Genomic DNA, 23,422 nt, shown 5'->3' with positions numbered 1-23,422 from the left:
ATCTTCATTTTAATAAAAAAAATTTTATTTTTCATTGCTAAGGTATAGACCAAGCTCAGGTAAATTAATCTCATGGGAGAGAAGCCCCTCTTATTAAAAACTAGATAAAAAAATCGTTTGTCTTTTTCCCAAGAAACGAAAAGAAAGGCACAGTCATCTAAAAAAAAAAAAAGGAAGCCACAATGAACAGGATACTTGTTTTATTGGAGATTCGGCCCAGCTAAAGGATTTTCGACGATGCTTCTGAGATAGGCCCAATTAGATAAGATACCTTGTTTACTTTACTAGGTACACAACGACATCGTTGCAATACAAAAACAAGAATGCTTTATTAAAAGGCAGTCGAAAGTCTTTACCGTCATACGAGAAAAAATTTTTGTCCAACAGACATGAGACAACAGTAACACTTTCTCCTGTCGTTTTCAGGTCTAAAAATTCAAAATCCGACACTTCAGAGTTCTAATTGGAAGCATTATTGTGTAGACAATCTACAGCCATTTTCATCAATTCTTACTGCAATTTTATAAAGTACATAAGGACTACAAAACTTAATCAGGGAATACACTGATTGGTGATTATTGGCAAGAAGAGACTATATATTGCAGATGAAGCGTGATGACGTTCTTGATTGTAAATATTGAAGATGGATCGAACAGAATTTATCAAAGATTAGGCGGTGGAATAAGCCACTTATTTCCATTAATATAAGTCATGCTCAAGAATGGTTTTGCTTCTTCTTCAGATAATAGTTTTGCATATTTCACTCTCCCATCTGAGCTTGCTCCTGGTCCCTTGCACATGTACTCTCCATAGTACGCAGTCCTACCAAATCAACAAAACCCCTTTTATAAGCCAACCCAGCAGCAAGCTCAAGCTAGCTACTTGCAATATCGTAGCAGAAAGGAAAAATAGAAAATATAACAGTATATAATATATATGTAGAAGCATATATACTCGTTGGATTCAGGGTGTTTGCCAGTGGACCATCCTGCACCGTTGATGATGGAACCCATGTAAGTGTACGCAAAAACCACTCTAGGCCTCACCTTCCATGCACGCCCAAGATATGTATTGTTGCCTATTCCTGTTAAGTTGCAATGTATAAATGTGAATCCACTTTCTTCCTCTGTGTTCTCTCTACCTTGAGCTGTGATTACCCCTGTTTCATTTGCAACTGATTCTATGGTTGTGTTCTGGATATACACATTAAACCATGCATATGTAATTAATTCTTGAAGAATTAGTTATTATATAGAGTGAGTTATATAAAATTATAGTAATTGATTAACTACCAAGTAGAGTGATTTCCCATTTCCGAAGATGAAATCTACAGTTCCAACAACGTAACAATCCTTGAAGAAATGCCTGCCTCTATCATCACATAACGTGTCTTGAAACCCTACAAATTTGCAATTGTAAAATGCTGCTTTGTCTCCTGATATTCTCATTGCCACCGCCTGTGCTCCTGTTATATTCACATCTGGCATCGGAGCTGCATTCTATTCACATCACATAATAATACCCACTAATTAAAATTAATTTAGCAATTAATTATTACCAAAAACAAATTAGATAGGAAACATAAGAAACCAACCAAAAACACCACATTGACGGCCATGAAGTAGTCACTTTCTACGGCTACAGTGGCGCTATAAATAGTACCATACACCGACGCCGTTCCATTAAATACAATCATAGGCATGTCAGCTGCTTCTCCATACAACGTGATGAACGGTTTAGAGACGTTAACGGTGATTTTCTCCCAATACTCGCCGCCTCGAATCCAAATAATCCTTCTTGCTGTGTTATTCACCGGAACGCTGTTAATGGCGTCGGTAATGGTTTCAAAATCGGCAACAGTACTGTTTTTCGCAACCGTAATTACACGAACACCATCTTCTGCGGCGACTAAACGCTCGTCCAAAACAATTGGAGTTCCTTCAGAATCTTCGGATTTATGCCGGTTAAAGTCTTTGATGTTATCGGAAACCCATGATCGTAGCTTCGAGTATTCTATAGGGACCAATTTTGCGTGGGAATTTGCTGTTGGGAGAAGTTGCAGAGCAAGTATTGCAATTGATAACGAAGAAATTAGAGAAGATATCCGTTTCATTTTTTTTTTTTAATTTGAATTTGAATTTTTAGAAAGATTAATTTAACGGAAGAATGATGGTGTGTTATTTATAATTCGGAATTGGAAGAAGTGCGTTTACGTGAAGATGGTCGTGTTTTTCGTGAGGGAGGGATGATTTATTCTACGATTGGACGAGAATGTCCTCAGACATATAACATAAGTCATGTTTTATGTTTAAAACTTTCGTTGAGAAAAAAGTAAAAAAGTAAAAATTAAATATTTATCTTGTAATATGTATTTTCTAGTTCTATCATACCGATAATTTTCAGAAAAATATTTATTGGAAGTTTGTTATACCATTCATAATTAAATAGCAAATAATTCTCTAACCTAGTCGCAAAAGTGATGCCTGAAATTTTTTTTTTTTATCTTAGGCTATGTTTCTTGATTACTTTTTTTCTATGAAAAAATTAATATTTTTTATAATTTGTATTTTTCTCTTTTACAAATTTAAATTAATTTTGACTTAAATGTTGTGAGTTTAAGAGTTTTTGTGAGCAACAATTATCAATTATGATTCTATAAAATCTGATTAAAAAAATTAAATTGGAAAAACTTTATAAATTGACTCATGTGAGTATAGTTGAGTTCTTTTTTCTCAGCAGTTCCAAATTAAATTCAAAGATTATTTACGTGAATAATATGAATGTAAAAATAAAATTTATAAAATAGAAAAATAAATAGAACAGGGCCGAGCAGCCGTGTTTGAATTTTAAGGCCTGAAATGTAATACTGATACCTTTTATGGCCCACTTCAGCCTGGACTCAAAGGTTGGGCCAACATTATGTTGTAATCTCTCCCTATTTAATTTAATTTCACGTCCGGTTTGGCATTAACTTTTCTTGCCAATAATGGGAGCTTCAACCCACTATAAATTCTTCCTTTTCTGTGATAATACAGTTTTAACGGATCATTTTTTTTCACATATTTACGAACATTTTTAACTCAAATTTTACAATTTTAACATATCAAAATTCTTAATTCATATATCAAAATCGAGCTAAACTATCATAGAAAAGAGTAAAGCGTAATACAACGTATATATTATATTACATGGACAAATTCATGTATGTGTCATCCTTGTCATTAATTTTTTGTTTCTATTATTATTCATGAACCTTTCCAATGAATGATCTAGCATAGCATTCTTGGCAACTTTTTCATAGATGAAAAGGAGAAACTAATATCTTGCTGACCCATTATGCCACAATATGCTTATTTCGTTGAATTATTTTTTAATTAATTAATATTCAGCATATATATATCAATCAGGAATAAAATCAGTATGGGCTTCAAATCCTATTTGTTCCTAAACATTTCCTTGTTAGAGAAATATTCTGTTGTCGTTGCATAGTTAACTATACAAGGTGTAGGGTGGTTGAAATAATAAATCTCTATATATATGTTCATGCTCTCACATAGCATCGAGGATAAAGTTCACACACGTGCTATATGTAACACCCTATCTATAGGCATATGTAGGATAAGCATGCATGCATAATCTATATGCATTTTATTTTTTTCCTGTTTTGAGCTGTACAAAATATGGATGGAGACTAGAGAGAGATAAGAGTCAATGACGCAAGTGGAAAGGGAGAGAAGAGAAAGCGTGGATCGGTCCCTCTCAAAGTAAAGCAGTAAACAAACATACCCACTGTTTTGAGAAGTTTAGACTTTAGACATCACACGTTCTTATCTTTTGTTTTCTTCTTGGGTTGGATCCTACTGCAACTGCTGCCTTAAATCCAAGCATATCATCCACATGCAACCTCCGTATCTTCATTTTTCTCGTATTGTAAAATCACAGTTAATGATAACATATATTAAGGTCTTATCTGAGAAGGAGAGAAAAAAAATGCAGAAAGGAAATAATAATGTAATTTATTTTATCCTATGAGTTCAAATGAACTGCTTTGACTACAGGGATGACTATTATGTGTCCTTTTCCCGGCTGTTTCAAAACGCAGCCGCAAGCTCTCCGAAATAATGCATTGGCTGTGGGCTGTAGGCGACTGATCTAAGTGCTAACAGTATCTTAGGAACGTGTGTTCATTAATTTTGGTTCTACTCATCTACATGCATTCCTTTTGTATTTTGGTATTCTTTTCTGTCTTATATATAAACATATAAAGGGTAATTATAAATTTAGTGTTCAATTTTTTATCTATTTTTTTTTTTTATTTTAGTCTCTCAATTTTATTTTTTAAAAATTATGATTTTATCCTTGTATTTTATGATTTTTGTATTTTGAGAAATACATAATTTTATCTCTATTTTTTCGAGTCATTATTCTGTTTGTATTATTATATCAATTTTCTATACTTTTTCCATCAAAAGTTGTTATTCTTGTCTTTGTATTTTGCCAAAATTAACTAATACGATGCTACATTTACTTATTATTTCATTCTTATATTTACAAAAATTAGTTAATTTTATCTATTAAAGACGCTCAATTAATAAAAAAAAAATAAATTACATACTAAATTAGAAAAACTGATAAATTTAAACAGCAATTACATAATTATACCAACCCACAAATACACTGTATCAACCAACAATCACACATATATCACTTGGTTTGTCTGGCTGGGCCTAGCCTATGATTCTACATAAAGATATAAATCCGGTTCATGGTTGGGTGAGTTGCTTGTCCCAACCCAATCGTCAGCAGAGATGCACTGAAAATTAATTATGATTTGTACTAAATCAATAAAATCATTTCATTCGTACAAATGCATCAAAATTCAATTAATGTCTACAAGACAATTATTTTTTGGGGGACAAAAATTCTGAGTAACATGGACCAGTGAGGGGGCTCCAAAATCAGATTTCAAGGCCCCGTTCCCACGTGGGATACAGTCTCTATTGTTCTCCACTGCCTTTTTTTTCTTGAAAAACATAATTAATGCCCTTCTCTTCAGAGAGGCTGCCTTTTGATTTTAGGATCCTCGTCCTACAGAAGAGAAATTTTATCTATAAAATAATGGTCCGAAATTTGAATTCACTGTTAATTTTGAATATTTATTTAAAAGGTTTGAATTGATAATTATAGAATAGGATTAATTACAGGGTGTAAGTATGTTAATGTTGCATTACAAGACAAATAAAATGTAGAATAAAAAAAAAAAAAAAATGGTGATGAGGCATCTGAGGAAAAGAAGGCGCAACGAGCGGCTGTGTTCCTATGCAAGGTCATTTGTCCTGTTCGAAGTGGACATGGAAAGCGGCTGCAAAAGCTACCCCATTGTTTTTCTTCTTCTAACTTCTTGCTTCTTTTAGTTTTTTCTTACGACCTTTTCCTGTTTTTGTTTTTTAATTTTTACAGATATATTAATTAAGAGATATAATTGGTAATTAGTTACCTTTTAATCACCGATTAAACAATTAGTTACTTTATTTTAATAATAGTATGTGGTTATGGGTTTTGTTCTATTCCGCTAAGACATATCGGAGGTTTGAGTTTTTTCTTTCTACAGTTTTGGCATGTTATGTAGATGTCCAATTATGCCGTCTTTCACGAGAAAAACAATTTTTTAACTCCACTTTTTCCTATAACCAAGCTTTGAATTAATAATAATATAATACAATTAATTGTTTAAATAATTTTGAAATTATAAATTTTAATTGAAATTAAATCGGTAATATTTTTTATCAAATTAATAGTTTGTTGTAGTCTCTAATTAGTTTATTTTTGCGATTAAATTGATAAATTATTTCATCACTTTCATAAATATAAAAAATACTTATATAAATGTCATTTCGATACATTTATTTTCATTTCTTTTTTTTTTTTTTTTTTAATATTGGGAGGATATGAACTCAAATCTTTTGTCAGAACATATATGTATTTAGCACTAGACTATATCTTGATGTGCACATTAATGTTTATTTAGATATAATCTTATTGATATTTTTTTCATCAAACATAAATATTCTTATTAGAATTACTTTTTCTAATATTAAATTATTAAAGTTCTCTGTAAAATTAAAAATTGTATTAAAATTTTAGTCAAAGAATAATTACAACGGGGACTTTTATCTTAAAATTATTGATTTTAATTAGTCAAAAAATTTGATCTTAGATTAAAATTTTTTTTATCCCCAAAATTACATTAAATCATAATAAAACCTTGATAAAAATAAAAAATAAAAAAGCACCGTCTAGTTTGCTTAACTTGTAGTTTTGCTTTTAGACCAGAAATATATATATATATATATATATATCTATATAGGTTTTGACTTATAACATCCAATTTGATTACTAAATAGCAAGATGTCATTACAAATAAGCAAATAATAATAAAAAAAAAAAAGGAAATCAATCACCGATGCTCTACTTAATCAAGGGGTTGAAATTAAAGGAAAATAAGTGACCTTTATGGGTGGCAAATAGGGCATGGCAGCTTGGCTTAGTAGGTGCTAATGCGTGTACAAAAATCGTGTCTTCCACTTGTATAAAGTCTTTATTTATAAAAAACTTTGTAGTGTCTAACCAAAAATTAAGTAGAGCGTGTGGGTTTACATATAGAAAGGAAGAAAAAGGAATCTCCAACAACCTAATCATTAGTGTAGAATAATTAATGCAATTTCTTTCTTAATTTAGGAGAAAGATATTGCAAATCAATTATTTTTTGGACCTTCCTTTTTTCCCTTCAAAAGAGTTGTTGACTTCTTGCTTCCTCATAATATCTAATGTACATTTGTCGATGTTTAATGGAGTTGCTTTTTATGTAGATTGAACTCAATTATGTGTTCTTGAATAACATAATTTGAGAAAGGAAAAAAATTTGCAATTATTTCTTAAATAGTTGTTCAATTATTTTGATTTAAACTATTGCATTACCAAAAAGATAATGTCTTAATTATAGTTATGGAGAAGTTTCAACATAATTATATTCAGAAAATAGAGGCCTCATCTTATTAATTCAAACTCCAAATTATATATACGTTATGCTAAAGTTAGAAAATTCATAGTCATTCTTTCTTTTAATTTGATTGATTGGAAAAAGAAAGAGGAATCAATCATCAACATTCTCTCTTTTTTTTTTTTTTTTTTTTTTTTTTAGAAGAAGAACTTTTGTATATAAATTTCATTTAGGTTGTGTTTAGCAACACCGTTTTAAGTACCTTTTAGCATTTTGATTAGTCAAAATACTAAATACTATTTAAAAAGGTTATTTAGTAATATAATATTTAGACTAGCTTTTAAAAGTTAGAGTAGCGTTTTGTGAAAAGTTAATTGGTGTAGTATTTATTTTTTTATGAAAAGCTACTCAAACAGTTAACAGTTATCAAAATAGCTAATTTTACTGAAGAAAACACTTCATTAATTTATGTTTTGTTGGTTTGTTGGAACACAAGGTTAAAAAGATAAATGCAAAATATTTCTTGTTTAAATCTCCATAGTCTCCTCCTTTATGTCAAAAGAAAGGACTATATAGCCTTTTTTTCCCTCCCAATTTTGCTTCGAAACGAATAAAACCTGAATGTCTAACTCAAATTGTACTCTCGACAAGACACTTATTGAGTCTTTGATCTTAAACTTTTTATTCTTTACACTTACTAAAGGCATTTAAAGTAGATGTTTGCTACTTCATGCAAGTTTTGTTAATTTTAAAAACAGCCTACCCATTTGGTAAAGGGTGATGTCCTCCACCGTTAGATTGCAAATTCAATTTCACTTTTCCGTTTCTTTTATAATTGGTAACTTGTGATGAGGCCCTTTCTCGTGCGGTATTTGAAGTAGTGTTTAATATTTTGATTATATTAAAATATTATTTTAATTAATTATAGCATTCGGTAATATAATATTTATCCCAGCGTTTAAGGTTTGAGATAATATTTCATAAAATATTATCTTTATTAAGGTTTAGCATTTTATAATTTTTTTATGCCACTTATATCCATCGCTTGTATTTACCTTATTTTCGCTTTCATACCTTTTTTTTTTATTTTATATTAAACAACTAATCAAACAGTTATTTGTAGCGAACACTTTTATTCTAAACCGCTATATAATAGCTAACCACTGGTAAACCAACTGACAACTATTATTAAAATAGCTAACAGCTATTAAAACAATCAAAATTGCCGAACATAACCTAAAAAACAGTTTATATCGTCCTTCTTAGGTTGGATTGCCCTTTAATGGATTTATTATAATGTAATTTATGGTATAATATTTGTAAATCTTTGTTTAAATAGAAAGTGGTAAATTTCAAAATTGAATTCTCCATCTACCATTATGCTGGATTTCCATTAATTCAATAAAGGAATTGTCAAAAGGAGAAAGACTTACCTCTTATTACTATAGCTAATAATATTTTGACTTATTTGATATTTTCATAAAAAAATTAGCTTTTATGCTCTAGGTGTTTAGGAAACTTAGAGTCGAACTTCATCAGCTAAAAGAGAAAAAAAAAAAAGAAGAGAAGAAAAACCAGCAAGGATATTTTACTGACGATGAAATTTAAATGGATATTGTTTTGTTTCATAATTATTTCTTCAAATATCCATCATCTTACTAAAAAAAGAAAAAAGAAAGAAAATACAAGTTGGCTAAAATAATTTGTCATCATTTGCCAAACTTGCGTATTTGACCATCTCGCACACAATCTGAAAGCGAATATATTCTGAAAAAGGACAAACATTTGGTTGTCAAGCTTTATTGTAGTCGTAGAGCTAGAGCTGGTGATTGAAACTTAAAACTTCCATGGCTGTCCTTCTTGTTCCTCCTACCTAATAATAATCTCAATCTCAAATAACAACTCAAATGGCCCCATTCCTTTACAAACTGTACTTCACTTACAAAAAGCATCTCTTATCAAAATCATCATCCACCACAAACATTCAATTCCCCACATACCTGCATTGCTTAAAAAGTGGATGCTAGCAACAGAATCATCATCCTCCACAAACATTCAATCCCAACTGCATTTAAAAAAAAAAAAAAAGAAGCGAATGCCAGTAACAGCAGATTGGATCAGCAGAAACAAACTGAGTCTTCATGCGAGATTTACATGTAGTTTTAGGATTCGATTACTGATGAGAGAACTTTAATAAAATAAAAAAAAAAAAGTATAAAAATATGGAAAAAATACAAATAAATTAAAAGAGACAAATATAATAAACGCATTATACATTTAAAGAAAAATAAAATTCAAGTACAGATAGAAATGCAGGTATCCTCACCGAGCTCAAAGATTAGCTGGTGTGAAATATTTGTTAATTTTCACTCTTCAAAATAATTAAAATTCCATAAAATTTCTTTCGTTCTTTCTTTCTACACCGCTAATCACCATTATTAAATCAATTTACAACTTTCTGCTCTTTCTATTTATATATATATATAGATTATATACCAAATAACTCATATTAATGTAGAATAAAGATCGAGCTCGAAGTTATTCAATTTTTTTTATAAGGTGCTCATCAATTCATCATCAGCAAGCGTAGAACTCAACAAGCTCGTCTAGAGACTCTGGTTGTGGATCGGCATTCCCTAACATCCATAGCAAGTGCTCAAACAAAACCACTTCACATGCAATGCTAATAGTATCCGACTCGCTCGACCTCTCTGCGAGTTCGCGAAAGAGCGGATTGTCAATGACGTCGGAGCTGATGAGATACCGTCGGCGAGACTTACCTACATAGACAGGATGGAGGTTGCCGGAGTAGGAATCAGAAGCGGGGGAGGAGGAAGATGAGAAATCAGCAGCAGCGGCTATGGAGCTTCCACTGGGACGGCTTTGCTTGTTATTGAATGAGTTAAGCTTTTTCAGGACTGATCTGAGCTTTGTCAGCTTGCCGCCTTTCGCCATTTTGGTTTGTGTTTTAATGGAGGAAGCAAATTACGGGGGGAAGAGAAAAAATGATTTTTTTTTTTTTTTTCTCTCTCGTTTTTTTGCTGCCGCTGTTGTTTGTGGGCTGAGAAAGGGAAAGGAAGGTTCCTGTATAAAAGGAGAGGCATGAGGGTTGTATGGTAATTTTAGGTTGAGGTGCCGTTTCGTGACCACTGGGGCCCAATGTTGAAGGTGGGCCCAGGTTCAAGTTAAGATAATACTAATATGCATAGCGGCAAGGAATTTAGACGAAAATAGCAGCTGGGCTTTTATTATGCATTTGGTCATGCAATGGATGAAAACTTTTTTTTTTTTTTTTTGAAGTTGTGTTTTATAAAACTTAAAAAGCCATCTTTAAAATTTAAAGCTAAGGTTCGTATTTCCTTAAAAAAAAAAATGTTATAGTTTATAAAGTGAATCTCTCTAACTCTCGTGTACACGTCATTTATATTCTATTTAACTAATAAAAAAATAATTAAACTTTTGGCCTTTACAAATGGATTGTGTTGTAATTTGGTAATATGGTAGGAAACGAAAAGGTTATAATTATAATTTTATAAGTTTAAGATAAGATAGATAGGAAAGGCAAGACATGGTTACGTGTAAGAAAAATAAGCATTGTGTAAGTGTTGGTTTTTTTGTCCTTATTTGGTCTTAACATGCAAACGCATACCAACCAGGGAGGGTTGTTGCTCTCCAACAGTATTAAAAAACAAATTCAAACTCACTATTATCATTATATTCTATTACTTCGTTCACTTTTTTTTTATTCTTACCGAAAGCGACAGACATGTGCAACTAAATTTTACTGTAAAAAAATATTGTTCATACGTCACACCAAAAAATAAATAAACTATATCTATATGTGAGAGCAGAGCTTGCCTTCTTCCTTTCGACACTCTGGACCAACCGGTAGTAACTACCATGATTTATTAGTATTATAAATTAATTAGCAAACAAATAGATTCATGTATTTTTCAGTCAGTGTGTGTTGTGTTTGTGAAACACTATTCTCTTTTATGTTTCCTTTTCGTTCCTGAAGATTCCTCGTTCATATATACATTGTTTTACTCTCCGTTTTGTTCTCAAGTCTATTTTGCGCCGATTCCTGTCGTGATTATATATATAATTTTGCTGGAGAGTATGTCTTGATAGCATATATGGATGAGTGATGTCGAGAGATGAATCCCACGTTAAATAATAATAAAATGACTTAAGAACTTAGTATGAAATACGATGCAAAGTGAATTATATTATTTTTATTAATTTTAAAAATTAAATTGAGACAGCCTTCATTGCACATCTTTTTCTTTTGGTAATGAATTAACTAGCAAATATTTTGGGATTTGATGAAAATTGTTGACAAAGACACAAGTCGGCCGGTGACTACAAAGCCATGTGAGCAACACATGGAGTAAGATTGTCCTAAAATATGTGAGCCACGTCATTCGTATTTACTTACCCTCTCAATCGCACCCATACATTCCCATGTGGTCTCATTCAATAAGTACAATATTATCACTCCTTCAATGTGTGACAAATTGCCAAACTATAATATACTTAATTTATTTATTTATAACACTACATTGTCGAATGAAATTTTATTTCTAATTGGAGTTTATATGACTAGCTTATTCTTGCAATTTTTGCATGTTATCATAATAAATTAATTATGTTAGAATAATGAAATAAATTAATTATCTCTCTTTATCAAATCATCCAAGGATTAGAGATTAAGCAAAACCAAATTAAAATATGTGGGTGTGGTTGAGAGATAATGGGTTTAATAAGATTCTTTCATTCATGTCTTTATTAAAACAAAATCAACAAATACAAGAACCAAAAATCATAAAATAGTGTGTTTTCGACCTAAATGAATTAATGTTAGGTTTTGTCAAGATCAATGAACAGAAAATAATTTTGGATGGTAATGCAATTTGATTCTTCACTTGAAAACACAATCCTACCATTTGCAGGATATGTAAGCCTTAGCTGAATCAACAGAATCTATTTGTTCTTGTAAAATTAGGAAAAATAAAAATTAATGAATAGACTATAGATGTCTCTATGTAACAGACATAATAATATTAGACATGACCATAAGAAATTGTTGTCTTTTTTTCACTTTTTAAGTTCTTGTCTTCTTCATGGGTCCAAAATTAATCATGTGCTTAAGCAAATCAAGTTTAGATCTCTAATATTTATATTAAGCATTATCAAGGTTTTATGATCATGTGCTTAGTGTTAATTTTGTCAGGCCCGCCGCTCTCCAATTATTTGATACTTGTCAATCTTTGTTTATTTTCCTAAATAAAATTATAATCTTATAATTTCTTATTTCATTGTTATTTTGGATTACGTGCCAAATCCTTAGAAACATGCTCTATCATTAGAAACAAGAAGCATAAAAATACATTTTGTATCATTTTTTTAGTTCATGAGATAATATAGTATATGTCAAATTAATTAGATTTTTATTCAAAAAAAAAAATTTAATATAAACCACATTAAATTTAATTCCTTCGCTAATTTAGATAATAGTAACTAATGAGAATTAAGATAGATTGTGCGACAAATAGACCAATCACATTCTCTAGTTCTACTTTACCTCTTTGATTTTCCAACAAACAGATCTTGACCATTGACCATGGAAAACTAATGGGACTATGAGACAGTGACAAATGACAATGATTTATCATTTATGACCTGTGATTTATGCCTCAACTTCAAAATTACACTTGTGGCTGCTAAACTAATGCCGGCCCTAAATTTTATTTTTTGGGCCCTAATTGATTTGGGCTCTATCTTACAGTTGGGCCTTAGCGGATTTCCCGTTCAATGATTTCTCCTTTTCAGCCATCATTAGATTACGGATAACATGGACTACGGATCATGGGCTTGATAGACAAATTTACTCGGCCTCCTTTCATTTGAAACTTTTTTGTTGGTTCTGCTCACTGCTTAGGACTTGTAATGGGCTTTTTCAGTCTATTAGCCAAACGACTAGAATAATAAGTCGTTCATGTTCATTTTTCTTACAATTGATTATTGCATTACTCTAAAAGCTTCCTCTATCAAAATCTCTACAGAAACGTTATGTCCAACAGAAGTCCTGAAAGCTTTCTTCTTCATAAAAATCTGACAAAATGGTAAAAAAATTAATAATTTTTTTTTCAAAATTCGCTCACTCTGACTGGATCCATTCTCCAGACTAACCGAAACCAACCATTTGTTTATTCTTCGCGGGTAAACTGGAAAAGCCCCACCACGGTTACTACACCACCACCCTCACCTTTCATTTCTCTTTCAAGAATTTCGCTGTTACTGTACTTTTTCCGGTCTCTGTCTTATCTCTTCGCTCACTATCTATCCAATAACCCAAATAAGGAAAAACAAAAAGCAAAAAAAAAAAAAGCAAAATCAAATTCCACTGTCAACGTTCATCAATTCCTCAAATGAACGCCTACAGTCTCCACATTAAACCACCATATACCGATCCTGTTCTCATCCCCAAACACCCCATCCTAATAGTTCGCCATTTCCGCCCCTACAGACGCCGTCGTATCAAACGAATCGCCACCAGGAATCTCACGCTCAAAAGCAACTTATTAGACCCTTTCCAGAATTTCCTATCTCAATTTCCTTCCTCGAATTCAATCGATTTCATCCCGCCGGCCCTAGGTCTCGCTTCTGGTTTAACTCTATATCTTTCGCAATTCAAGTCAAGTAAATCTTCTACTACTTCAGATATTGGTGAGTGGATTCTGTTCTCTAGTCCTACCCCGTTTAACCGTTTTGTATTGCTGCGTTGTCCTTCGATATCTTTTGAAGGAGGTGAGTTATTAGAGGATTTGAATGAGAGGTTAGTTGAAGAGGAAAGGCACTTTGTAAAACTGAATAGTGGGAGGATTCAGGTGAAAGACGGGGCCAGTGGTGGTTGTTTGGAAGAGAAATTGGTGTATCAGAGAGTTTGCTTGAGTACTGAGGATGGTGGGGTTATTTCGCTTGATTGGCCAGCGAATTTAGACCTGAGAGAGGAGCATGGTTTGGATACTACCCTTTTGCTTGTGCCTGGAACAGCTCAAGGGAGCATGAGTGAGAATGTTAGGTCTTTTGTATGTGAATCGCTTAGCCGAGGGTTTTTTCCGGTTGTTATGAATCCTAGAGGATGTGCTGGTTCCCCACTCACCACTGCACGGTATGTGAAATTTTTGCACTTGTTATTTTCTGTTGTTTTAGTGTTTTATCGACCGTTTTACTTTTAGTATAATTGGAGATTGCAATAGAAGAAAAGAAAACGAAAAGAAAAAGAAGCTGATAGTAGAGCTTCTTAACAGATTCATTTATGTAGGTTATTTACAGCTGCTGACAGCGATGATATCTCCACAGCTGTACAGTTCATCAATAAGGCAAGGCCATGGACATCCCTGATGGGTGTTGGCTGGGGATATGGTGCAAACATGCTGACAAAGTATCTGGCAGAAGTTGGCGAGAGAACGCCCCTTACAGCTGCCACATGCATTAATAATCCATTTGATTTGGAGGAGGCTACAAGATGTTCTCCTTATCACATTGCCTTGGATCAGAAACTCACTGTTGGGCTGATAGATATCCTGAAAGCTAATAAGGTTGATGATTTAAACTTTTTATCATTTTAGGATCTGGATGCTTTGTATATTTTGGGAATACAATATTTTGTAGTTTCAGAGAGATGAAATGCTTGGTATTGTGTTCTTCAACTTGTGTCATCCGTTTGGTATGTGATTATCTATTTATGGTGATAAGTATACTATTACTTAATTATTTCTGTAGGAACTATTTCAAGGGAGAGCAAAAGGGTTTGATGTGGAAAGGGCTTTAATGGCAAAATCTGTTCGTGATTTCGAACAAGCAATATCTATGGTATCTTATGGTTTTGAGGAAATAGAAGATTTCTATTTAAAATCTAGCACAAGGGCTGTGGTTGGGAATGTTAAGATTCCTGTTCTTTTTATTCAGGTATGTATTTTGTGTTCCTATTATCTTATTGCTCTGAATTATGCATGCCATTTGTCATTTACTGCATGTTTAAACATCTAATCAATTTTAATTTGGTAAAAATTTCAGAATGATGATGGCACAGTGCCGTTATTTTCCATTCCACGCAGTTCGATTGCAGAAAATCCATTTACAAGTCTTCTTCTATGCTCTTGTGTGTCATCTAGTATTAATGCAAGTGGCAGAGCTGCTGTATCCTGGTGCCAGAATCTTACTGTTGAGGTGATGAATTGTCCTCTTCTTTTCCAATGGCAGAAGATTCATATATGGATCTGAAACTAACAAATTTTTTGGCCTGAGTTTTCTTCCCATGAAATCGAGGTTTCTTTAACACTAAAGATTTTTTTTTTTTATGAGTTTAGATAAATGTCTATCATACAATAAATACTTTTAGTTCCTTTCAGCCGTCAATTACAATGTTCTTATTTATATTATAAACAGGAATGTAATTTATATTTCTTTTCATGAAAGTTTAGTGGTCCTGGTCAGGTCATGAACTAACCATATACTTCTGAATTCTGACCTCTGATGAATGTAGTCAATACAGGAACGTAGAAATGTAGAAACCATTTTCTTCCCCTTATTTTGCTTGAAGACTCTGGCAGAATTCAATTTTGCATATTGCGAGGGGTATGCTAACTAGTATGAATATTGTTCTTGTAGTGGCTCTCAGCGGTGGAGCTTGGGCTCTTGAAGGGTCGCCATCCTCTTCTGAAAGATGTAGATATTTCATTCAATCCTGCAAAAGGTTTAACTCTTGTTGAAGGCAGGGCATCTAGTAAAGGTATCAAACTTGATAAGTTCTTAGGTGCTGCTGCAACTGACGCTAATGGGATTCTTGAAGATAACAATACTTCCATCAAATCAATATCTGGACAACATTCACACCAAAATTTGGCATTTGAAGAGCATTTGCAAGTGGGAAATGGTACATTGAACCAGACTAGCTCCATTAATAAAGAATTGGTTGAAGAGGAGGTAGCTGATCCTGTAGATACTGAAAGGGGTGAGGTGCTGCAAACAGCAGAGGTGGTAATGAACATGCTTGATGTTACCATGCCTGGTGTTCTAGAAGAAGAAGAAAAGAAGAAGGTAATACTCTGAGAATTTCAATTAATGCTACAGATTTTAAGTATGCCAATTATCATGCTTGGGTTTTAGTATCTCAAGAATTTTTGCAATTTCTTATTTCCTTACTTTGTTTATTCTATGAAATGCCAATAAATCTTTCATAATTGTAGACAGTCGTTTCCTGGGGAGATATGGAAAATTTATTTGTGTTTCTCTTCTTTTTTTTTTTTTTTTATGCTATTTATTTTAGTTGGCTGTCTGTTAGACACCCCCAGTTTATGTTCTGTGATTATAAAGAAAGGAGCCCCTTATGCATCTTAAGAAGAAAGGGACCAAAACTTTAGAAGCCAGTGTAATTAAACATTTGACTGCAGTTGGTTAAACATTTTATGGGAGAAGTCATTGCCTTATATTAATATGCATTAGCTATTTGATTTTATATTTTGCTTTTTCCTAACGATCTGAAATATGTTTGCTTTTTGCTTCTTGGCAAATGTCATTTAGAGGAATTGTTTCGGTTAAATTGCTTCTAGGAGATATTTTGGGCTTCTGCTCATAAAGTTGCTTACCTGATTTTACCAATGTAGGAGACTTATGTGGCACTTGTGTTCAGGTCTTAACTGCTGTGGGTCAAGGAGAGACACTTATGAAAGCTTTGCAAGATGCTGTACCCGAAGATGTTCGTGAAAAGCTTACAATTGTTGCTTCAGGCATTCTGCATGCTCAACGCACAAACTTAAAACTTGATCGACTTCTAGGCATTGGTAAAATTCCTGCTGTGTCATCAGGGTTTAAGTCCAATATCCAGGAAAAGGGCAGAGGAGAATCAACTGTTGAATCTGTGCCTAAAGATTCTCATTCTTCTGAAGGGACAAAAAAGGATGATGATGTGGCAGATGTATCTGTTAACAATCAATCTGGGTCAGACAAGTCTGTTACTGGGCTGGAGCCAGAGCTTTCTTCTTCAGAAAATTTGCACAACTCAAGTGATTCAGGACAGCCTCAAACAATGAGCAGTCAACAAGGTGATACTCACAGTTCTCCTAAGAAGGGCATAAATGTGTCAGGAAATAATCATGAAAGTGATGAACTTGTCAAAGAAAAAGCTACTTCATCCTCTAGCAGCGGTGAAAAGGGATTGGAAGCCAGCAGTAAGCAAAATGTTTCCAGCCACACTGAAAAGGCTAGTGGCACTGAGGAAGCAATTGTTGATGAGCATAAGGTGGACCAGAATGGTGGAACCCCTCCACTAGATATAAAAAGCGAGAGTAACAACCAGAAAAATGAAGAGAAAACGCCAAATTCTTTGACCGACCAAAGTAAGATAGTTTCAAGCAATGCGACTGAAGAAGCAACTTCACCTGCAGGATCCTCTCCTGACTCCCAACCAATGGAAAGGGATGGCAACGATGATCAGAAAAGGGATAGCAAAACATTGCAAGCTGTTCCTGACAATAATAAACTGACTGAATCTGATTCTAATTCCCCTACATTCAGTGTCGCACAGGCATTAGATGCCTTAACGGGAATGGATGATTCCACCCAAGTGGCTGTTAACAGTGTTTTTGGTGTCATAGAAGAGATGATATCTCAGTTGGAAGAGGGGAAAGATGATGAAAATAAACTCGATGATGTTGAGGCTGAAGATGAATCACTTGACTCTACACCTAGGAAGGAGCATGGCACGGATGACCGCATATTCAGAATGAATGGTGACAATGACTTGACTATGCAGCCTGATATTTCACAGGATTCTCCTGTACATAAGCACATAGCGAAAGATGTCAATTCACAGAATGTTGTGAGTACTGGATGGGTAGAGGAATCCACCGGTAATCCTATTTTGCACGGTGAGACTGGTACTAATGTTGCCCAGAGAAATACTTCCAGTAACTATAATGAAGGAAATAAGAATGTATTAGTTGGTGGCAAGTATTTGGCCGATTATGCTGATAGACATGTAAATAGCATTCCACTGTATGTAACTGCAAATCCATATGGGGACTATCTACAGAATGAATATTTGCGCAGATATCTTCTCTCAAAAGTACCAAATGGAAAACCACTTGATGTAGACTCAACTACCGCTCTGTTGCTTGACTATTTCCCTGAAGAAGGTCAATGGAAGCTTTTGGAGCAACCAGGAAATATCGGTGAAACTTTTCAAGATGTTACCAATCATAATGGTGCCAACATAATGGATCAGGTCCATTCACGTCCAAGTGTGAATTATCCAGACAACTACATAGAACCGTCTTATGTAGTATTAGATACTGAAAAACAACAAGAACCTGTTGGAGGATATGACAGAGTGGATAAATTTAATGAAAATGTTGAAAATAGGAATCATAGATTGGAAGAAGTGATGCAGTTTGTGAAATTTATTATATTGGATGCTCTGAGGGTTGAAATTGATCGCAAGCTAAGTGCAGAAAGCATGAAAGAAATGGAATCTGACCTTGCTAGAGATCTCGAGGAAGTGGCAAATGCTGTGGCTTTGGCAATTAGACAGGACAAGGGTATGTTACGCTTGCAAGGTAAAAGCTCAAGCATTGAACGTACTTCTGAAAAGGTTGGTACTCTGCAAGGAGAGCATATAGTTAGGGCCATTTCTTCTGCTGTTCTGGACACTAGTTATCTGAGAAGAGTGTTGCCAGTTGGTGTTGTTATAGGCTCTAGCTTAGCTGCTCTGAGAAAATATTTTGATGTAGGTACCAGGCATGATAATGGCCTGACATTCGATGAACAATCTAAAATATCTGGGGAAAAGCATCTAGATAAGTCCGGCATAAAGAAAGGCGATCAGAAGCTTACGAACAAAACTGATCAAACTACTAACACAACAAGTAGAAGGAGCAGAGAAGGGGAAGAATCTGAATTGAAATATACAAATAAAGACAGTGTCATGGTTGGGGCTGTAACAGCGGCCCTTGGAGCATCTGCTTTATTGGTACAGCAGCAGGTACTAATAAATCTATTTACACGCTTTTTTCCTTTTCATGAAATTCTCTTTAAGCTTACCTCTTTGGGATCATATTGTGTGAAATAGAGGCTTATGCAAGTGTGATACTCAACATCTCTGTTCTTTAAATAAGTACATCTCTGTTGCTCAAGGTGGCTCACTCTTCTGTTTGAAATTTGCCTGGAGTTTAGGATCTCCTTGTCAGAATTTGGCTCTGTAAATGTTTTGGATCAGCAAATATATGTTCTCATGTGAAAAAAAAAAAAATAAAACTGCACAATTATTTTTTTTAAATTACCATTGCTTACCACACATCAAACCTAAAAATTTCTCTTGCTTCTTCTCGTTGCTCACTTTCATATTTTTCCTTTCCCATTTTTGGATGTTATTCTGTTGAACTGAGAAATCAAATGTCTGAAGTAGCCATCTTTCTAGCAAGTTAGCATGGATAAGGATAATAATAATCCGAAACAACAGTGACAAAATTTGGTGGGGATAAGCTAATTTAACAAATCACACCCATACATTTGTCTAATACAATATATACTTTCAAGTCTATTCTAATTAAGGTTTTGAATATTCTCTTTGTTTTTTCTTATGTTTTAATATTTAATCACATTCACCTCTCTGATTAAGTGATAGTGTGTCAGTTGAAAGACATGTGAGAATGGTTTGTAACTCCTTTTTGAAAAAGCACACACGTGAACATTCAATACATGTCTGATTCGTGACCAGAAGGGACCATTTAAGAAATTATTAATTCTTTTGAACTCTAACAATTTACTTCCACATTTGCATGTCAGTGTGTGTATACACTCACATGTGCATACGCTCACCACCCTGATTAAGTAACATGGTGCTTTGTAAAATCAACTGTATGATAGAGAGTCTTTCAGAGTGCAAACTATTAGAAATGACCCATCAATCGAGGAGAAAAAGGTGAGAAGAAGTATGGTATGCCTGTTAAGGAGCATCTGGAATCCTCTCCTATATGGATTTGACAAATACTCCTGAATGTTATTCTATGTTCACAAGTGGCTTGTTCACTGAATTTTAATCTGAACTTTTATATTCATGTTTATAAATTGTTTGTTTCTTATTTTCCCTTTTCTGATTTTCTTTGGGATATGTGTGCTTTTTAATGCTTAATTGGAATTTTTATAACTGAAGAGTCCAGACCAAGGGAAGGAAACTGCAGAAAGTCCATCGAAGTCCTTCAAGGAACAAGTAAATCATGTTAAGGCAGTTGACAAGGTAGATGAAGTAATGTCTGAGAAAACCCAGAATAACATAGTTGCTAGCTTTGCTGAGAAAGCTATGTCTGTTGCTGGTCCAGTGGTGCCCATGAAGGAAGATGGTGAAGTGGATCAAGAAAGGTCTTGAACTATAGCTATATTCATTTGTTGCATAACTTGGCATATTAAATATTTTAATAAAACTTGTATGAACTTTCCATATCAACAGGCTGGTTGCAATGTTAGCAGAATTGGGACAAAAGGGTGGCCTGCTGAGGCTGGTTGGTAAAGTCGCTTTGCTTTGGGCTGGCATTCGTGGTGCGATGAGTTTGACTGACAGGCTTATCTCATTTCTACGAATGGCTGAGTGCCCCTTGTACCAGAGGTAATCTAAGCTCCTGAATGTTCTTCCATGCCACCTTTTTTCCTTCTCTTCTCTCCTTTTGTTCTTTAGTTTTCCTTAAACCTTTCTTTTTCCGTGCATGTGGTTAGTTTGATGACCAAATGAAAGGGTTCAGGCAATAGTCAAGACTATGTCTGTCGAACATTGGCCAGAAAAAACAAAAGTGATAGAATATATCATTTGTCTGTATAAGAGGACCTATTGGCAGGAATTCTGTTGGTAATCATGGGAATGCCAAGATTCAAACGTATTTATCTAGCATCCCAGCATCTGCACTCCATTAATATCTTTCTCCACCTCTTAGCCACTCGTGACTTTGGAGAAATTTGTATTCCAATGTCTCCTTGATTAGTGTACTCTGACCCATAAATGTTCCCATCTTATTCTGTTCTAGTGGATGAAAAAGCAAATTCATTGGTTAGCATGTTCTTTTTGCTTTGCTAAATCTATTAGGACTGAAAATGTTAAGAGTTTCATGAATCTGTTTCAATGTTAAGAATTTACTGAATCTCTTTCAATTATTATTTCTTCTATCAGGATTATTGGGTTTTTGGGTATGGTGCTTGTTTTATGGTCTCCAGTCATTGTTCCATTGCTTCCAACACTTGTGCAGAGCTGGACGACAAGTAATCCCTCCAGATTTGCTGAGCTTGTTAGCATTATTGGTCTCTATACAGCCGTTATGATTCTTGTTATGCTATGGGGCAGAAGAATTCGAGGGTATAAGGATCCACTAGAGGAATATGGATTGGATTTGGCAAAACCGTCTAAGGTATATGGTTGTAACCTATTTTTCTGATTTTTATGCCTTTAGGTGAGCTTAAGATTGATAGTTCAGCCACTCTTGCTTCTTGTCTCACAACTTCTGGTCTTGTCTGGCAATGGCAATAAGAGTGGCAACTTCTATCTTCTGTGAATGAAGAAATGAATGTATTGTGTGCATTTCTCCATGGCAATTGAAGTTTTTTTACAATGGTAAATCCGATGGTCCTTTCCTGTTGTGTGGTCTTCGCTTGCTGCTGAAAAGGGGTCAAAATATTCTGTGTTCCCGTGTTTTGTAATACACTAGTCATCAAGAGTGGTTGAAGCTCTTTTTCCTTTTCACTTTTGTCTCATTTTTTATACTTTGTTATATTATTTGCCTATGAGTGCATTTTGATTTTGCAATTATCTTCTTCATATTTTCTTCTCAGTGAGTTCATGTCTTGAAAATAGATGAATATTTTGAGGTCCCATTTAGATTAGAGATGATTGTTTAATGTTTAGCCCACTTCTTGCAGATCCAAAATTTTTTGCTGGGATCCATTGGAGGAGTCATGCTTGTTTTGTCAATACAGTCTGTCAATGCTTTGGTGGGCTGTGTGAGTTTTTCGTTGCCTTCAAGTCATCCTGCATCTTCGTTAGATGCCATGGCATTTTTGAGAGTATGTGGCAAGGTAATTATGCTGGCTGGTCAAGCAATCGTAACAGCCACTGGTGTCGCACTTGTTGAAGAACTGCTTTTTAGATCATGGTTGCCTGAAGAAATTGCCATTGATCTCGGTTATCACAAAGGAATTATCATATCAGGGCTAGCATTCTCTCTTTTCCAGAGGTATCTTCTTCATTTACAATAACAAAAATAATAATGCCTTTTTCTCTTCGCAGTTAGCATTATATTACAAGGCACATTCTTCATTTCCTCTCATTTTATTTTCCTTTTACTCAACAAACGTTATTACTATTCATGGTAGATAAATTTTTATTTCCCACTCCACATATCATTGACATGTCATCACAGTCAACTTTTTTCTTCTGATTGGTTTTTAGGTCACTGTGGTCAATACCGGGGCTTTGGCTTTTATCTTTAGCTCTGGCAGGATTTCGGCAAAGAAGCCAAGGTAGCCTTTCCATTCCAATTGGATTGCGTGCAGGGATAATGGCTTCAAGTTTTATTTTGCAAACAAGCGGCCTATTGACCTATACATCCAACTATCCCCTGTGGGTAACGGGGACTCACCCATTTCAACCTTTCAGCGGGATAGTTGGTCTTGCATTCTCTTCATTGTTGGCAATAATCATGTACCCGAGGCGGCCGCTAGAGAAATGGGAAAAACCCGAATAGGTCCCTTCAATACTAAAGTAGATTTTTTCAAGTAATGGTTAAAGTTAGAATTGGTCAGTAGCTCTTCTGTGGACGTGTAATATCAGAATGACTCAGAGAGAGAAGTTTGAAAAAGAGGAGCTGCTGTTGTGTTGTTTGTAAACCCAAATATTTGAAAAACGGATGGATATGGGTTCTCATTATTTAGGAGGAAAGGGAAAATTACAAGGAAATAATAGAAAAGCAGGAGTCTCATGTATAGTTGATGTAGCGGATAAGTCTTGATGTATAGCTGGTATAGATCTCAAAGGCAGAGAGAGCAGAGCATTTTTGCAAATAGGAAAATGAATTGTACTTGTCAAGTTTTCAATTTTGCTTGTCAATACATAAAACGGCTTCAATTCTGATTATTGAACATCTGCGTAAGAATATCTGATTGATGGTTTTATTTTAAAGAGTTGAGCACTTTGGTTGAGGAATATATTTTATATACTTGATAAATATGGATGGACCTGGGCTGGGCTGGAAGCTCCATTGTACATGTTACCCAAAACCAAAATGTATTAATATATGGTTTTAAGTTGGTGTGTTTTTTTTTTTTTTTTTTTTCAAAGATTTTACTGTGAATATAAGTTAACATATTAAGGACATAATT

General features: G+C 34.0%; 3 protein-coding genes across 7 annotated transcripts; 1 reads left to right on the top strand and 2 right to left on the bottom strand.

The window, feature by feature from the left end:
* Positions 1-229: 229 nt before the first annotated feature.
* LOC105638008 (putative pectinesterase 63) lies at positions 230-2,296 on the bottom strand. Its single transcript, XM_012221710.4, has 4 exons — positions 1,595-2,296; positions 1,293-1,499; positions 955-1,193; positions 230-822 (listed from the first exon to the last, which is right to left on the bottom strand). Exons 1-4 carry the CDS (start codon positions 2,111-2,113, stop codon positions 663-665), a joined length of 1,125 nt encoding a protein of 374 aa, XP_012077100.1. The 5' UTR covers positions 2,114-2,296; the 3' UTR covers positions 230-662.
* Positions 2,297-9,258: 6,962 nt separating this feature from the next.
* LOC105638007 (SAUR-like auxin-responsive protein family) lies at positions 9,259-10,078 on the bottom strand. The gene has a single exon (XM_012221709.4). The coding sequence runs from the start codon at positions 9,953-9,955 to the stop codon at positions 9,578-9,580; it is 378 nt and encodes a 125-aa protein (XP_012077099.1). The 5' UTR covers positions 9,956-10,078; the 3' UTR covers positions 9,259-9,577.
* Positions 10,079-13,015: 2,937 nt separating this feature from the next.
* On the top strand, positions 13,016-23,177 carry LOC105638006 (alpha/beta-Hydrolases superfamily protein). Of its 5 annotated transcripts, none has more exons than XM_012221708.4 (11): positions 13,019-14,174; positions 14,328-14,604; positions 14,789-14,974; positions 15,083-15,235; positions 15,677-16,105; positions 16,698-19,046; positions 20,217-20,422; positions 20,511-20,666; positions 21,222-21,456; positions 21,965-22,278; positions 22,494-23,177. In XM_012221708.4, the coding sequence occupies exons 1-11, from the start codon at positions 13,432-13,434 to the stop codon at positions 22,786-22,788; spliced, it is 5,343 nt and encodes a 1,780-aa protein (XP_012077098.1). In that variant the 5' UTR covers positions 13,019-13,431; the 3' UTR covers positions 22,789-23,177. The 5 variants fall into 5 exon arrangements, 4 of the variants coding, with proteins under 4 accessions (XP_012077098.1, XP_020536308.1, XP_020536309.1 ...); XM_020680649.2 differs by having other exon boundaries at positions 14,012-14,174; positions 14,314-14,604; XM_020680650.2 differs by having other exon boundaries at positions 14,033-14,174; positions 14,366-14,604.
* The last annotated feature ends 245 nt before the right edge of the window (positions 23,178-23,422 follow it).

This window comes from Jatropha curcas, chromosome 8 (assembly GCF_041381405.1).
Source record: "Jatropha curcas cultivar XTBG-Jc1 chromosome 8, XTBG_Jcur_1.0, whole genome shotgun sequence".
Lineage (NCBI taxonomy): Eukaryota > Viridiplantae > Streptophyta > Magnoliopsida > Malpighiales > Euphorbiaceae > Jatropha > Jatropha curcas.
Note: the sequence above shows the minus strand (reverse complement) of the source record. Positions and strands in the feature narration are given on the sequence as shown.